Raw genomic sequence first — 17,128 nt, 5'->3', positions numbered from 1 at the left:
AAAGGTACAAAAAAAATCCTAGGAGCACAGTGGCCACCAATTCTTAAATGGAAGAGGTCTGGAACAACCAGGACTCTTCCTAGAGCTGGCTGCCCCACCACATTAATTGGGGGGCAGGGTTTAGGTAAGAGAGGTGACCAAGAACCCAATGGTCACTTTGGCTGAGCTCTAAATATCCTGTATGCAGAAAGGAGAAACTTCCAGAAAATCAACCATCATGGCAGCACTCTACCAATCTGGGCTTTATGATGGAATGGCCAGAAATAAGTCCATCCTCAGTAAAAATTCATATGAAAACACCTTAAAGGGACACTGACAGGGCCAATAAGCATATTGAGGTATATATATGGCAGTACAGGTCTTATAATGGGTATTACAATCATCTAAGTATCCCCCCCTGTCCACCTTATACATACAGTAAACTTAAGTTTTATAACCTGCTCCAACGGTCTTCAATCTGCCCAAGGGGCGGCGTTTCACCTCTCTTGCGCCCAGCCAGCCTCCCCCAACTGCCGCTTTGAAGCGCCGCCCAGCTCATGAATATTCAGTTTGCTGGGCGGCTTCTGCGGTCCCCGCTCTGAAGCGCTGCGCTTAACAGTGCCCGGCGCATGCGCCGGATCTTGTGAAGTCGGGGACAGTAAGCGCCGCCCAGCGAAGTGAATATTGATGAGCTGGGCGGCGCTTACTGTACTGGACTTCACAAGATCCGGCGCATGCGCCGGGCACTGTTAAGCGCAGCGCTTCAGAGCGGGGACCGCAGAAGCCGCCCAGCAAACTGAATATTCATGAGCTGGGCGGCGCTTCAAAGCGGCAGTTGGGGGAGGCTGGCTGGGCGCAAGAGAGGTGAAACGCCGCCCCTTGGGCAGATTGAAGACCGTTGGAGCAGGTTATAAAACTTAAGTTTACTGTATGTATAATGTGGACAGGGGGGATACTTAGATGATTGTAATACCCATTATAAGACCTGTACTGCCATATATATACCTCAATATGCTTATTGGCCCTGTCAGTGTCCCTTTAAGGACTCTCAGACCGTGTGAAACAAGATTCTCTGGTCTGATAAAGCAAGATTGAACTTTTTAGCCTCAATTCTAAGCGTCACGTTTGGAGGAAACCAGGCACTGCCGAATACCATCCCTACCTTAGTGTGTGTTGGGGGTCGAGCGTCTATATGGCAACCACCGACTTCCCAGGAAGTTGCCCCAGTTACATGGCTATTCCTGCCCTTTTGTGGTGTGATACCCAATTAGACTGGAGGCTATAATCACTGTCTGAAGGTGCTTCAACTAAGTACTAAGTAAAGGTTTTGAACATTTTTTCACATTCTCATTTTGGGGAAAAATTTTCACTTTTTTTTATTTTAGCACAAGGCCGCAACAAAACAGTAGGGTCTGAAGACTTTTTGAAAGCACTGTACACGTGGTGTGTGAACTGCGCTGGCAGTGCGTGTCCAACGCTGCCTCACTCTCCCCTGTAGGCATGGACAGCGAACTACTCACCCTGCCCGCCGCTGTCCCGCTCGCCTGCCGGCGGTGTTCCCAGCCACCGCCATCTTTGAATGTGTGTGTGTAGGCTGCAGCCTGCGCATTTTCTGTTAGGCCTTCTGGCCCCCTCTACCCAAAGGATAGGGGATAAGTGTCTGATCGGTGGGGGTCCAACTGCCGGGGTCCCAACTGATCACAAGAATGGGGACCCATGTTCCCTCTTTTGGATTGGCAGACACACGCCAATATCTACGGGACTACTGAAGATAGCCAAGCTCAAGCGCTCAACTATCTCCCTCAGTCCCATAGAGTTGAATGAAGTGACAGACATACATGTGTGTCTGCTGCTCCAATCAAGTGGAGGAGCATAGGCCTCTGTTCTTTCAGTCCCAGGTACAATTCCCGTAATGGGAAAAGCCCTTTAATAACGGATGTTGACTGGTGACGGGATGGTGTGGGCCCCGACTGGGCGGTGTAGAGAATATAGTCCTGTGCACAATACACAGAAGTGTAGCTACTGAATGGACAGGCGTAGTGTGAAGGAGGCTTATTCAATTTGATATAATATATGATCAGGGGCCCTGATCCACAGTTTGCTGTGGGGCATGTACTGGCAGCAGCATTGTCCCCCAGGCACCAGACACTAGGCGATATTCACATGATTTGCTTTAGAGATATTTGCAGTAGATGTGAAAAAAATAATAATAATAATCTGCTGCAGAATTCCAAAAGGTGAAACTCCGATTTCTGGGATCGGTCTCCTCAGAATTGCATCTCCAGCACAATCCACACTGCATGCAGGTTGTTCCAGGTGAAATCCCCCACTCACATGCATTTCAGACAGGTCAGAAGCCTAAATCCTGCCCGTGTGAACACGGCCTCACCGGACCGCCACCTACCCATTACCTATAGGTGTTCGGGGTCAGCGCATTTTCCGGCTTTTGCAGGCGGACGAGTGTAAATACTGACCATGTGACACTAATGACAGTGGGCGGAGCTATTGCTTAACTCTTTCAGTGCGCACCTTGGCGCCCTACCAGCTACCGCTAAGATTTTCTTCGGTTCCGCGGAATCTCAGATCCGCTGCTGAGAAGAAAAACCTAGCGAAGCCACTGGAATCAGCTTACCGCGGCTCCGCCGGCCTACCGCTTGTTCCAGGGTTGTGTCTAGAACTTCATGCGCCGTAAGGACCTTGTCACGTGACATACTAAAGGCACGTGGGGTTGAAGAAGCCGCGGGAAATGCGCTGCAGTATAAAGATTAGTAATATAATAGGAAAAATACTAAGAAGCAAGCCTAATACTAGTGGTTATTGAGAGGCGCATGGTCACTTTGAAATTGAAGGTTCTGCGCTCTGTGACGTCAGAAGGTCCTTAAGGCGCATGGAGTTTAGTAGAAGGGTGCGCTCTACAAATGTGTTCCCCCGGAAAATAAAATCCGACGCGCTTAGTTCCGGGGGAATGAGAATGGTAACACCGAGAATGACAGCTGACGGGACGTCATAGACTTTCTTCTCTGCCCTGAAATTGAATTCATGTCATGAAGGAATTTATTACATCTCAGCCGGAACTTCTGCAAGAGGAAAGAAAAAACAAGTTTAGTGCAACACGGGGGACGTCACTGTCTCAAGTGACTGGAGCGACAGAGACGCGTGCGTGTCTGCTGCTCCAATCATACTGGGGAACACAGGGACCCTATCCTTGTGATCAGAACCCCGTCATGTCACGTGACCGTGTGACGTCACAAGGTCCTTACGGCGCCTGGAGTTTAGACACGATCCGCCAAATACGGGAGCCCAGTCTGATAGATCAGCGGAGAGGTAAGCGTCCGGGCTGCTAGGGGGTCGTCTGAGACCAGTGGGCGGACTCAGAGCCCGACCTGTGTCAGGATTCTGTGGAGCTGCCCTCACACTCCGAGGAAGCTGCTGGGGCTGTGTATATAACATGGATCTAATCCAAGAAGACACTTTATAATAGAATACATATAATAATAAATAATTAGACCAACACCCTAAAACCAAGCATAATACCTGCTGAATGGATATGCAGCATATTAATCTGCCCCAATATAACGTACCGTAGATTATCCATAGCCTGGTGTAATAAGGTGACCAGTATAGCAAGTTACTGACCTCCTCACACCGCTCCTTATTTCTCCTTACCGCAAGATCATATTCCTTATATCATTTTGGTTACCGCTGAATTCTTCTAACATATTACCTCCACTCCACTATTCTGGGGGCATAGTCGTCCACTTCTAGATTAATATGCTGTATATCCATACAACGGGTATTATGCATTGGCTGTGAAGATACATGTAGTGCATGGCTTTTATAGTGATTTTATGGGATTGGGGTTTTTGTGTATTGGTCTGATCATTAATAAAGATATATAGTATTATTATTATTATTAGGCCTCTTGCACACGAACGTGGTTTGGTTCTGCATCCAAGCCGCATTTTGAGGTTCGGGTGCGGACCCATTCACTTCAATGGGGCCGCAAAAGGTGCGGACAGCACACGGAGTAGCCCCGCCCAAAAAAATAGAACATGTCCTATTCTTGTCCTTTTTGCAGACCAGGATAGGCATTGTTACAATGGATCCGGATCCGTCCATACGGACGTTATCCGTTTTTTTGGGGGTTTTTTGCGGATCCGCAAAACGCATACGGTTGTGTGCATGTAGCCTTATTTGTGTTCTTTTGAAGTGATTTGAAATTAGATCCAGAAGAACATATAGGTGTTATAGTACGTGTTGAGTTTTTCTGGTATCATAGGGGTGTATCTGATTAAGGGCCCTTGCACACGACCATATGCCCTCCAAGATATACGGTCCGTGAGCGGCCATATGTCTCGGAGCGGCATTGATCGAGCGCACAGCATCATAGATTACAATGATGCTGTGCACGTCGGGCCGCCCGCGGGACTAAGATCTTATGAGTATCGTGATCCCATAGAAATAAATGGGATCATAGCGCCCTAGCCATATAGGTGCTGATTTATAGGGGGGAAAGCAGTAGGCTGTAAAGCCCACCAGGCTTTGGCTGCAGCAGTCACTTGTGGTCAAAAACATGATGTCATTGCTTCAGTGGCGGGGAGGACTGTAGCAGCGGTCCTGGAACGGAGGGGTTTGTTTTGGTATTTCTACCCACATCCTGTTTTCACAGCAAAGCTAAAGTTTACAGAAATATATTATATATGTGTATACATATTCAAAGCAATACAAAAGTATTGTTCTGACTAATACAGTCGATCACAGGTTCAAATTCCCTAAAGGGACTCACAATATGTAAAAATCAGTTGGATAAAGTTTTTAACAATATTAAAAAATATATACGGTACATTAAAAGTAAAAAAAAAAAAAAAAAAAAGTTTTCGCATTTATCATATTCCAAATAAAAAAGTTGCATGTTCAAAAGCTTATTTCCCAGTAAAACAATAGGGGTTTTCCAGGATTTACAAATAGAGGACCTGTCATCAATATCAGATCGGTTGGACCCCCGCCAATCGCCTCTACAGGCCGGCCGCTCCGTGAGCACTTAGACCACCTTCTAGGCCATGTGATGTCACGTTTATCAGTCGCATAGCCAAGGTGCATTGAAGTGAATGGGGCTGAGCTGCAATACCAAACACAGCCACTAAAATGGATGGCGCTGTGCTTGGTAAGCTGCGAGGAGGCCACAGCACCCACGGGAATGGCTGATCTGCGGGGGAGCCAGGATCTCGTATTGATGACCCATCCTGAGGATAGGTCACAATATGTAAATCCCGGGAAACCCCTTTAGGGCTGTTTCACACAAGCGAGTTCATTGTGGGAATCGCGCTCCTTGTGTCGGCATGATCCTCCGTTCTGGACTTGCAGGAGCGCATTATCATTATTAATGTGCCTGTGCTTGACCTTATAGATACAGAATAGGGCTGCAAAGATTACTCGATTGAATCCAGTAATTCTACACAAAAAAAATCCTCTGCAAATTTTTTGCATCGAGGATTCGTTTGCGTCATGTGACCATGGAGCATGAGTGAAGCGCCGGCCCGCACCGCGCTGCACTGTACTGTATCCCGGCACATCATCAGGTCGTAGTGCACGCTGTGTGACGTCAGGACTACAGTGCACCGCGCGGAGAAGAAGATGGAGGGGCGCCTACAGGAGAGGTAAGTGTTAAACTGGGACTGATGGCTATGAGCGGAGATGGTGGCACTGGGGGAGCTGAGGACATGGAGGACTGCTGGCATGGGGGGGTGACAGCACAGGGGGAGCTGATGGCACAGTGCTGATGGCATGGGGACAGCAGGCCTGCAAAATACGGGAACCGGCCATGAGCACACCGTATCACAGATGTGGAACCATTCACTAGAACGGGTCCGAAATCCGGAAGGAGCGGTGTGGAACAGAGCCACTTAAGCACTACGGAGTGCTTCCGTGGGGTTTCTCTCCGTGCCTCCGCACTGCAAAAAAATAGAACATGTCCTATTCTCGTCCGCAGCCACAGACAAGAAAAGGCATTTCTATCATAGTGCCGGCCATGTGTGGTCCGCAAAATGCGGAATGCACATGGCCGATGTCCGTGTTTTGCAGATCCGCAACTTGCGGACCACAAATCGGTTGCGGACGTGTGAATGGACCCTAATGCCATGCCCTCCTGCAAGTCCAGAACAAAGGATCACACTGACACACGGAGCGCGTTTCCCACAATGGACTCGCTCATGTGAAACAGCCCTTAAAAGTCAAAGTGGTTAACAAGCAGCAATTTACTGAAGGAGACATAGAATTATGTACAATATCTCCTGAGTATAATTCATACAACAAAGACACCCCTGTTGTGCCATTTTTTGAGGGGGCAGGGAGTGTCTCCTCACAAGCTGCACATTTGGCTCAGCTCTTTTGGATGTATTCGCTGGTGGAGCACATCTCCTAATCCTGCAGATGGCGGTAGCTTAGACTATATAGCCTTATTTTGAAGTGTACACTTGGAAGGTGAGTTTTCATGGTGACTAGGCGATTTTCCTACATTCCTGGGGCGGAGGAGGGATCAATCGTCCCATTTACTGTCATTGTATGTGTCTACTGAGGAGTCATCCTCATGCTGTAACTCACAGGTAAGAGTCAGATACAGAGAGCTCCCATTGCGGCTTTTGTATGAGAGGATAACCTAGCTAAGTGTGTCTGTAGTAGAAAAGACTGTGGGGGAGACTTATCAAAACTGGCTTAGTTGCCCATAGCAACCAATCAGATTCCACCTTTCATATTACAGAGCTCCTTTGGAAAATGAAAGGTGGAATCTGATTGGTTGCTATGGGCAACTAAGCCAGTTCTACTTTACATCAGTTTTGATAAATGACCCCCATTTTGACATGAATGAGACGAGTAAATGTAAGATACAGTGGGCAGCGCGTTGGTTAGCACTGGTACCGTGCAGCACTGGGTCCTGGGTTCACATCCAACTGATACTGTATTTCAACATGACAACATCTGCATGGAGTTTGTATGTTCTCCCTGTGTTTGCGTGGGTTTCCTCTGGGTACTCCGATTTCCTCCAACGCCCCAACATACTGATAGGGACCTTAGATTGTGAGCCCCAGGGGCATTTTTAGGGTCTCAAAAGATCTGGGGCCAAAGCCCCAATGAATTTGGCCCAGTTCTCTAAATCGACCCTCCCCCCACACTTTCCTGTATTTGCTATACAGCAGCACATACCTGTCACATCCAGGGCCTCCCAGGTGACGTCTCCTCCGATGTAGATCTTCTCTGTCATCATCTTCTCCATTTGGTCCGTACAACTTCTTTTAGCCGCCTCTTCTCTGCAGAGTGTGACACACGGACATCTTAGCTTCCTCACATTTCTATCATCATCCCCCAACCTGGAGTCCCCACAGTGTTATCCTTCTGCTCACTGTGCCCCCCAATACCCCAAATACTATCCTGAAGAAAAAGGAGCCCCCCCCCATAGTAATAGTGCTCCTCATAGTCCCACCAATAGTAATTCCCTTCTAGAATGCCCTCATTAGTAATACTGCCCCCTACAGTGCCCCCAACTGTGATAATGCTCCCCAAGAGTGCCCCCATTAGTAGAAGAGCCCTCCAGTATTAATAATACCCTCACAGAGCCCCCAGTAGAAATAAGGCCCCCTATTATTCCCCCAGTGGTAATAAAGCTCTCTACAGACCCCTCAGTAGTAATAAGGCCCCCCATAATGCTCTTCGTAGAAATAAGATGGATCTATAAGTCTCTCCTATAGAGCCCTCAGTATTAATAATACCCTCACAGAGCCCCCAATAGAAATAAGATGGATCTATAAGTCTCTTCTATAGAGCCCCCAGTAGTAATAAGAATGCCTATAGTGTCCCCTGGATTTATAATACCCCTACAGTGCCCCCAGTATTTATACTGCCCCCTACTGTGTTAATGCTCACCCTGAAGTGCCCCCAGTATTTATAATGCCCCCTGGAGTTATATTCCTCCCTCCACCATACAGTCCCATGTAAATAACATCACACCATCTCTCCTGCCCCTCCAAAATACAGTCCCATGTAAATAACACTGTACTTTGGCACCACTTGAATAGGTGATGTATTTCGTGAGATAATCCCATTGCCGTGAAACATAGAAAATGCATAAAAAAAAAAAAAAAACTGCCACAGCTCGTCCTCCCTGATTTTCATGTTCTCTTCCTTATCCTATTTTGTCTTTGATTACAATTTTTAAAATTGAGAAATCTATAGAGAAGTATTCTATATGCCTCAGGTGCTTTCTACATTTAGTGTCTCTTTTATGGAAATTTCACCAAAATGTGGGCTTTAACAAGTAGATGTAGTTTACAAAATATTATAGGTTTTTGTTTTTGTATTTATAATTTTTTTTTAAACTATTTTGGTTCTGTTGCACCAGAGGGTTAAAAGGAGGAAACAGCCTAAGGGGTTGTCCAGTTTTTTTTTTTTTTTTTTGGTTCTTTAATTTTTTATTTGCCCCTCAGTCAGCAGTAACTGTGAGGAAATCCATACTCCCTTGCTCTATGCCTCTCTGTTTCGGCTCCGGGGGTCTTGGACGGCTTCACTGGACTTTAGAATTTCTATACAAATGGGGTCTTGTGTGCTGCTGCAGCCAGCTCGTGATCCAATAGAGTTCAGCCATTGGCTCTAGCGGCGCACATGACGTCACTGCTGAGGGCAGGCATTGAATGCAGCAGCACACATGACCCCATCTGTGCAGGACGTTTACATGTAGGGACTAGAAGTTCAGTGAGCCATGTAGCCCGAACGTAGCGGTTGGGAGATAATCTAGGTCCTGGTGGGGGAAGGGGAATTTATAAAAAATGTAATAATTCTGGGCAAATAATATTCTAACCAGAAAGTCTATAGCCAACTAGCACTTTTTTATTACATCAGGCTGAGATATGTTGTAGTTGTGCCGACGTGACATAAGTTAGTGTTGTGTGGTTGCTAAGGGGTTAAGTAAACCAGTATAGCCACTGAAAAAGCAGGGCAAAGTGTAACAGGGAATAGCAGAGTATGCTCTTACTGGCAGCGAACAGACACCAGTCCTGGAAAACTCTGTAATAGTAGATGTAGGCTTTAGTGCAGTGTTTAGTTGGCACCGGGCCCCATCACTCACTGACTGCTAGGGATCCGCAGGGACCTTGGCGCCTTCTGCTTTTCTCTGCACAGGGATGCTCGTGACTATTTGCTGTGCAAAATGTATTTATAAATTTTTTTAAAGTGGACCTTTCATGGGATTATGGGTTACTATGCTTACCTGATAGGGCGGCCTCTACAGATACCAGCACTTTTATTTTATTTTTTTTCTAAAATACCCCTCCGTTTCGGCGCTGTTTTTGGCGCCTCATATGTTAATTTAGAGTATCGGCACAGGGAGGAGGAGACGGATAGGTTTCTCAGTTTTTTAGTCTTCTTCTCCCTGGCTGTCCTCCTCCCTGTACCGATACTCTAAATTAACATATGAGGCGCCCAAAACAGCGGGGGACACAGCGCTGGACCGGGGGATATTTTAGAGAAAAAAAAGTGCTGGCATCTGTAGGGTCCGCCCTATCTGTTAAGCATACCAGTTTGTAACCCATGATCCCATGAAAGGTCCTAGTCCCCATCGCGACTGCTATTGGCTGCCCCAGCGAACCCCTCCCCCCTTCCTCTCCCCTTGTCGCCGGATGTTTTTATCCACGCGAGAGGGAGATGCAGTGGCAGCCGTGCCAGCGTCAGAAGCAGCGCGGGGAGCGGGGTAAGTATGACCAGTATGAGGGGCCCGGGCATTCGCATGCTCATAGATTTCTAGTGAATGTACCACTCTGCGGTCATGTCAAACACGTCTATATTATGCATTGTTTACGGTATCGGTATGGACGTATACATGAGAGACAGTTTGCATTTCAAGTGAACTACACAAAGCTCGATGTGGCGCTGTTGTAAAAACCCGGAGGAGTGGCACATTCCTGCTCCTAAAGGTAATGCTACGTAAGCAACTCTGCTTTTCCACATCTGCAGATCTTTTGTGAAAGCAAAGGCTATTGAAATGTGATGTGCTACTGAGTGCCCAGAATGATTAGTCCTCTCACCTCGTAGGGGAGAAGCCCCGTCTGGTGCCAGCCGTCAGCCCACTATTCACAGATTATTGCTGTTGTATTACTTTATACTGTAACGATTCTTCTTTTTTCCTTTAACAGCCTCGTAGCATGGCCAATCCTTCCCAGTTCAGTGAAACGCAACAGAACAGGGTTCTATCGGAAATGGACTGGAATCAGAAATGGGAAAACAGAGAAATTGGGTTTCACGAAAAGAGTGTACATCCGTATGTATCTAAAGCTGGCGGTACACAGTGCAATGTTATAGCTGTATATGACCTTGAATGTAATAATCCCGCTGACGATCAGGATGGCGCCATGAGACTGTCCAACATCTTGGAAAAACTTTTTGCCTTTCTGAAATTCCTCTGCTTATTTTTACTAAAGTGGCAGATCACAGATATAGGGGTCTGAGAACAAGACCACTCACGGATCATAGGTGTCATGGATCCACTCTTAAAGGGTAACAAGAGGTTAGCCCCTATCCACTGGATAGGGTGGAACTGTTAGATTGATGGCGGTCCGACCCCCACCAGTCACGAGAACAAGGTTCTCATGTCCCCTGATTGATTGGAGCAATGCACACCACCCCTCAATTCAAAGCCCGGTACAGCACTTGGCTATTTCTGGGAGTCCCATAGAGTTTGAATAGAGAGGCAGCGCATGTGTTCTATTGGACCCTCAGTCTCATGATTGGTGGGGGACACTCACTGATCTACCAGCAGATAGTGGTTAACCTCTTGTTACCGGGAATACCCCTTTAATAAATGTCTTAGCAATATTGTATTGATGTATAAAATTGTCATCCTTTTTTTTTTTTATTCAGGTTACTAGAAGAATTCTTGAATGAAATGCAAGCCGGAAGGACGAAGCTGAACATCTTTTTCCCTCTCTGTGGCAAGGCGGTGGATATGAAATGGTATTTGTCTATGGTGCTGAGCTCCTATGGTAGCAAGGACTTGAATCATATTAATAACTAGGATCTTCTGTGGTTTATCCTAGGCTGGCTGACATGGGCCATACTATTGTTGGGGTTGACGTCTGTGAAATTGGAATCAAGGAATTCTTTGCTGAACAGAACATCCCTCACAATGAAGAAGCTGTAGCTGGGATCCCTGGAGCTAAAGTATTTAAGGTTAGAGAACTGTTCCTGTGCAGGTGAGCCTATGCTCATGCTGCGTATGTGCTAGGAAAATCTCCCTGCGCATATGATAAACCTAAGTCTCCGATCTATGCAGCTGTGTGCCATGGTATTGATTGGGGATAGTGAGCTGTGCTTTTTGATACAGTTAAAGGGAATGTGTCATCAGAAAATGACCTATTATTTAAATCAGGTTTTTATGTTAAAGGGGTTGGCCACTTTTTGGCTACTGTCGTTCAGTGTGTTTGTAAGATGACTTAATGGCACTTACTAATATAATAATTTGTCCAAGTCTTTTGTGTTGTCCACATTGTCCTGTCCATAAAATGGCTGCTGATGGAGGGTCGTGTGACCAGACAAATCACTCAGTTTCCTTTGTTAAAATACAATAAGCCTGCACTAAACTCTCTCAACATTACAAGTGCAGATAGAAGATGTGGTGTATTGGTGTGGAGAAGGCTGAGTGATGTGTCTGGAGTTATTTTTGCCTGGTCACATGACCCTCCATCAGTGGCCATCTTATGGACAGATGTCCTGTGTGGACAGAACAGAATATTTGCCCAACAAGGGGACATAAAGCAAACGGCAAGGAAAATCAACATTTCAACATATCAACATATTAGTAATTGTCATATAGTCAACTTACATATACATTGGCAAAAGTAGCTAGAAAGTGGCCAACCCCTTTAAAGAAGCGCTCTGGGATTTGTTTTTTTTCTTTGCCTACCGTATTTTTCGCCCTATAAGACGCACCGGCCCATAATACGCACCTAGGTTTTTGAGGTGGAAAATAATAAAAAAAAATAATTTTAACCAAAAGGTGTGCTTTTGGTGGGTTTTGAACTAATGGTGATCTGTGCATGACACTACTATGGGGAATCTGTGGGTGGCCCTGTTATGGGGGGGATATGTGGGTGGCCCTGTTATGGGGGGGATCTGTGGGTGGCACGGTTATAGGGGGGATCTGTGGGTGGCCCTGTTATGGGGGGATCTGTGGGTGGCACTGTTATGGGGGGATCAGTGGATGGCACTGTTATGGGGGGGATCAGTGGATGGCACTGTTATGGGGGGGATCAGTGGATGGCACTGTTATGGGGGGGGTCTGTGGATGGCACTGTTATGAGGGGATCTGTTGATGGCACTGTTGTGGGGGGGATCTGAGGGGGGCACTGTTGTGGGGGGGGGATCTGAGGGGGGCACTGTTGTGGGGGGAATCTGTGGATGGCACTGTTATGGGGGGGGAGATCTGTGGATCGCACTGCTATATATGTGTCACCCACAGATCCCCCCCACCCCATAACAGTGCCATCCACATATCCCCCACCCCATAATAGTGGCCCTAATATACCGGAGCTAAACCTGTGGGAGGGGGGGCGGGGCGGTCACTGTACTCCGGCCCCGCCACTCACTCACTTCCTTAATGCCTATACCTTTTATAATAATAACTTTAATTGAAATTCCGATCCCCAGCCCCATCTGTACTACTTACTAAATGTCCTGTAGCAGGCAGAGCAGGGCGGGTGGCCAGCCATAACTCACTGACCTCACGTGCCTGCGTCGCTTACTTTATGAATGAAGTAGGCGGCGCAGGCACGTGACGTCAGTAAGTTACGGCCGGCCGACCGCCCTGCTCTGCCTGCTACAGGATATTTAGTAAGTAGTACAGATGGGGCTGGGGATCGGAACTTCAATTAAAGTTACCATTATAAAAGGTTTAGGCAATAAAGAAGTGAGTGAGCGGCGGGGCCGGAGTAAGGTGACCCCACCGGCCCCGCTGCATTTTCATGACACAGGCCGCACCTCCCTCCCCCCTCCAGCTGATACATCACGTCTTATGGGGCGAAAAATACAGTATATTGTGCAGAATAGGCCCTTATTAAAGAATAAGATAGAGGCTCTTGTGTTTGCATGTGTATACCTGTTTTATCTAATGTGTAATTTGTGGGCTGTCTGCCATCTTAATTCCGTCCCCCCTCAGATGTGGGTTTCCTAATCAATACTACATTTCCCATCATACCTGGTTTGGCAGAGACAGAGGGGGGCAGAGTCTAACCTCACTGAATTGCTCTGTGTTCTCTGAGGGCAGCCATGACAGATCAGTGACAGTTGCTATCCCCTCACACTGCAGGGACTCTATGTTTTTCTATGTGATACAGCTTGAGCCTGTCTCCCCTCTCTGACCTGTTATCTCTCCCCTGTCAGCTCTTACATGCAGGAGGCTACATCTTGTAGAACTACACTGGAGAGTCAGCACACACAGATAGTACAGACAGGCAGTGTGAGTCAGGAGGTTTATATAACTGCAACTAATCACTGTATACACTCACCTACTATATATATGCACTCCGGATCCTTTTGATAGGGGAGATCTTCAGGGTAGAGACAGAGTTCCTTTTTTTTTTAATTCTTTTTTTTTTACTCGTTTTATTGAAGTATAACAAACAAGTAGTGGTACATTACAGACATCGAGGTATCACAATGTGCATTTTGTCAAACATACATCTGTAAATCACATGAATAGAGCAATGCTTTACATAGATTCACCTTTAAGTAAAGGTGAGATACATGTCAAAATAATATATAGTCATGAGATGAGGAACCCCGAACAGAAGAGGCAATACTACACATAGTGCATAGCAACGCAAGGCTTAAATTGAGAAAAAATAAAAATCCAGACGGGCTAGACACTGGGATACATATGGGCTGAAGAAACCGTCAACTGAGACGAGCACCACGGCCCCCAAATTTTCTCAAATTTTTGAGGGCATTTCCTGTGTGTGAACATTATTTTCTCCATAGGAATAGTTTGATTTACCAGAGCCCTCCACTGACTGACCGTAGGCGGTCTCTCTGCCATCCACCGAAGGGCAACTGCCTTTCTAGCGAGGAAAAGCGTTTACCTCAGGAAAATACATACATAATGTGAGCGAAAGTCATCCTCAATTAAAAGACAAACCTTAGGGCAAATCTCCAAACCGCCAGGAATCATAGTGGACAGAACTGCCACTACATCCCTCCAAAATGAAGATATTCACAGTCCCACATAATATGCCAGAAATCTGCGTTCCCTCGCGCACATCTATGGCATCTGGTATGGGATAACCTGCCCATTTTAAAAAGTCTGGTCGGAGTAAGATAACACTTATGCAATATAAATAACTGTATCAATCTATTGTTGAGAGACGGTGAGACACCAACAGAAGCTGTTAAAGCCTCGCTCCACTCCGTAGTGAGGTAAGGAATGTTTCCTCTCCATCTACTCTCCACAGCCAAAGGTGTTGGCAACATTTTTTTTTCAATTCAGATAATTTTTATTGCTTTTCAGTTTTTTTTAGCATCATCATGTTATGCTTAAACGATAAGCGGACTCATTGTAGAATACATACAGCAATTGTAGTATGGATCACGTACATACATATTCAAGTCATATATCCAAATATACAGTATTGCAGTTTACATGCTCATAAACCGGTCAATAAACCCCCCCCCCCCCCCCACACCAAAACCAGGGCAGGACAGAGTGACAATATTCACATTGAGATTCCTCCTATGAGAATTGGAGATGTGTAACGCAGATAGCACAAGGCCCTCCACTAATAGTGGAATATTATTTCTTCCCTACAAGCTCTAGTTGTAAACCATCAAACAGCACTGTTTCTCATAAGCGCATATAAACACAATGCATCCCAAGCAAGCATCCATGCAAACTGTCAACTGTACCATAACTCCATTTTGGTTGGTATACTAATAACTTCGACATTCACACCACTCTAGCAATTTCCACAGTACCCTCCCTCCGCTCCTGTTCCTGGCCCATATCTATTCTCCTCGATCGGTGCATTTACACAGAGCGCAACAGTCCTCTTGTGAGCGCCAACCAAGGACTACAACATCCAGAATTATCGATCCAGGCTCCCCATATTGCCTCAAATTTAGATAGACTATTTCTTTTTTGGTATACTCCAGGCGAACCACCACATTCAGTCTGCTCACATATTCAGAGATATCCGGAGGTATCGGTTGTATCCATTTTGCCGCTAACGTTTTACGTGCCTGGTATAAAATTCTATTTATTCCAGTGGTTACCACTGATTGTAAATTATCCTCTGGTATTATACCCAATAAGCACAACTTAGGGTCAGGAGCAAAATGGGCACTATATACCTTGTTTACTAAGTGTACCACCGCTTTCCAATATGCTGTCAATAAGGGACATGTCCATAGCATATGGAACAAGTCTGCCTCAGCATTTCTACATTTAGGACATTCCAGACTGTCTCTATAGCCAACTTTGAATAGAAACACTGGGGTCTTATAGACTCTATGGATTAAATATAGGTGAGATAGACGCGCCGCCTCACTGAGGGATAAATTTGGGGTGAGGTCTAATACCTCCTCCCATTGCGCATCTGTAATGCTACCCACATCTCTTTCCCAGTGTTGTCTCATTTTAAGAGGATATTTTTTTTAAAAGTCTTAAAGCAAGGCCTGATACACCGTGGAAATTGCTCCCTTTACCGGCCCTGCACTAACTGTTGTGTTCAGCAGCTGACTACAGTCGTGGACAAAAGTTTTGAGAATGAAACAAATATTAGTTTTCACAAAGTTTGCTGCTAAACTGCTTTTAGATCTTTTGTTTCAGTTGTTTCTGTTATGTAGTGAAATATAATTACATGCACTTAATACGTTTCAAAGGCTTTTATCGACAATTACATGACATTTATTCAAAGAGTCATTATTTGCAGTGTTGGCCCTTCTTTTTCAGGACCTCTGCAATTCGACTGGGCATGCTCTCAATCAACTGACTGATAGCAACCCAATTCCTGACTGATAGCAACCCATTCTTTCATAATCACTTCTTGGAGTTTGTCAGAATTAGTGGGTTTTTGTTTGTCCACCCGCCTCTTGAGGATTGACCACAAGTTCTCAATGGGATTAAGATCTGGGGAGTTTCCAGGCCATGGACCCAAAATGTCAACGTTTTGGTCCCCGAGCCACTTAGTTATCACTTTTGTCTTATGGCACGGTGCTCCATCGTGCTGGAAAATGCATTGTTCTTCACCAAACTTGTTGGATTGTTGGAAGAAGTTGCTGTTGGAGGGTGTTTTAGTACCATTGTATATATTCATGGCTGTGTTTTTGGGCAAAATTGTGAGTGAGCCCACTCCCTTGGATGAGAAGCAACCGCACACATGAATGGTCTCAGGATGCTTTACTGTTGGCATGACACAGGACTGATGGTAGCGCTCACCTTTTCTTCTCCGGACAAGCCTTTTTCCAGATGCCCCAAACAATCGGAAAGAGGCTTCATCAGAGAATATGACTTTGCCCCAGTCCTCAGCAGTCCATTCACCATACTTTCTGCAGAAGATCAATCTGTCCCTGATGTTTTTTTTGGAGAGAAGTGGCTTCTTTGCTGCCCTTCTTGACACCAGGCCATCTTCCAAAAGTCTTCGCCTCACTGTGCGTGCAGATGCGCTCACACCTGCCTGCTGCCATTCCTGAGCAAGCTCTGCACTGGTGGCACTCCGATCCCGCAGCTGAATCCTCTTTAGGAGATGATCCTGGTGCTTGCTGAACTTTTTTGGACGCCCTGAAGCCATCTTAACAAGAATTGAACCTCTTTCCTTGAAGTTCTTGATGATCCTATAAATTGTTGATCGAGGTGCAATCTTAGTAGCCACAATATCCTTGCCTGTGAAGCCATTTTTATGCAACGCAATGATGGCTGCACGCGTTTCTTTGCAGGTCACCATGGTTAACAATGGAAGAACAATGATTTCAAGCATCACCCTCCTTTTAACATGTCAAGTCTGCCATTTTAAACCAATCAGCCTGACATAATAATCTCCAGCCTTGTGCTCGTCAACATTCTCACCTGAGTTAACAAGACGATTACTGAACTGATCTCAGCAGGTCCTTTAATGACAGC

The 17,128-nt window shown here is 46.0% G+C and overlaps 2 protein-coding genes across 8 annotated transcripts in view; one reads left to right on the top strand and one right to left on the bottom strand.

The window, feature by feature from the left end:
* Positions 1-2,668, bottom strand: part of KDM1B (lysine demethylase 1B) — a 59,606-nt gene extending 56,938 nt beyond the window's left edge. For all 3 annotated transcript variants that reach the window (XM_040432725.1, XM_040432726.1, XM_040432728.1), the window contains exon 1: positions 2,612-2,668. The gene's annotated coding sequence lies outside the window, so the exon portion shown is untranslated. The remainder of the gene's footprint in view (positions 1-2,611) is intronic.
* The window catches only part of TPMT (thiopurine S-methyltransferase), a 31,218-nt gene continuing 16,327 nt past the window's right edge, over positions 2,238-17,128 (top strand). The window contains exons 1-4 of one of the 5 annotated variants that reach the window (XM_040432733.1): positions 2,238-2,295; positions 10,158-10,282; positions 10,882-10,974; positions 11,058-11,190. In XM_040432733.1, the coding sequence (XP_040288667.1) occupies positions 10,167-10,282; positions 10,882-10,974; positions 11,058-11,190 (342 nt within the window). In that variant the 5' untranslated portion in view covers positions 2,238-2,295; positions 10,158-10,166. Of the gene's footprint in view, positions 2,296-2,615; positions 2,744-2,989; positions 3,304-6,528; positions 6,582-9,671; positions 9,716-10,157; positions 10,283-10,881; positions 10,975-11,057; positions 11,191-17,128 lie in introns of those variants that run through there. The other 4 variants (XM_040432729.1, XM_040432730.1, XM_040432732.1 and 1 more) reach the window with 4 other exon arrangements.

This window comes from Bufo bufo, chromosome 5 (assembly GCF_905171765.1).
Source record: "Bufo bufo chromosome 5, aBufBuf1.1, whole genome shotgun sequence".
Taxonomy (NCBI): Eukaryota; Metazoa; Chordata; class Amphibia; order Anura; family Bufonidae; genus Bufo; species Bufo bufo.
The sequence above is the reverse complement of the archived record's forward strand: the minus strand, read 5'-3'. Positions and strand labels throughout refer to the sequence as shown.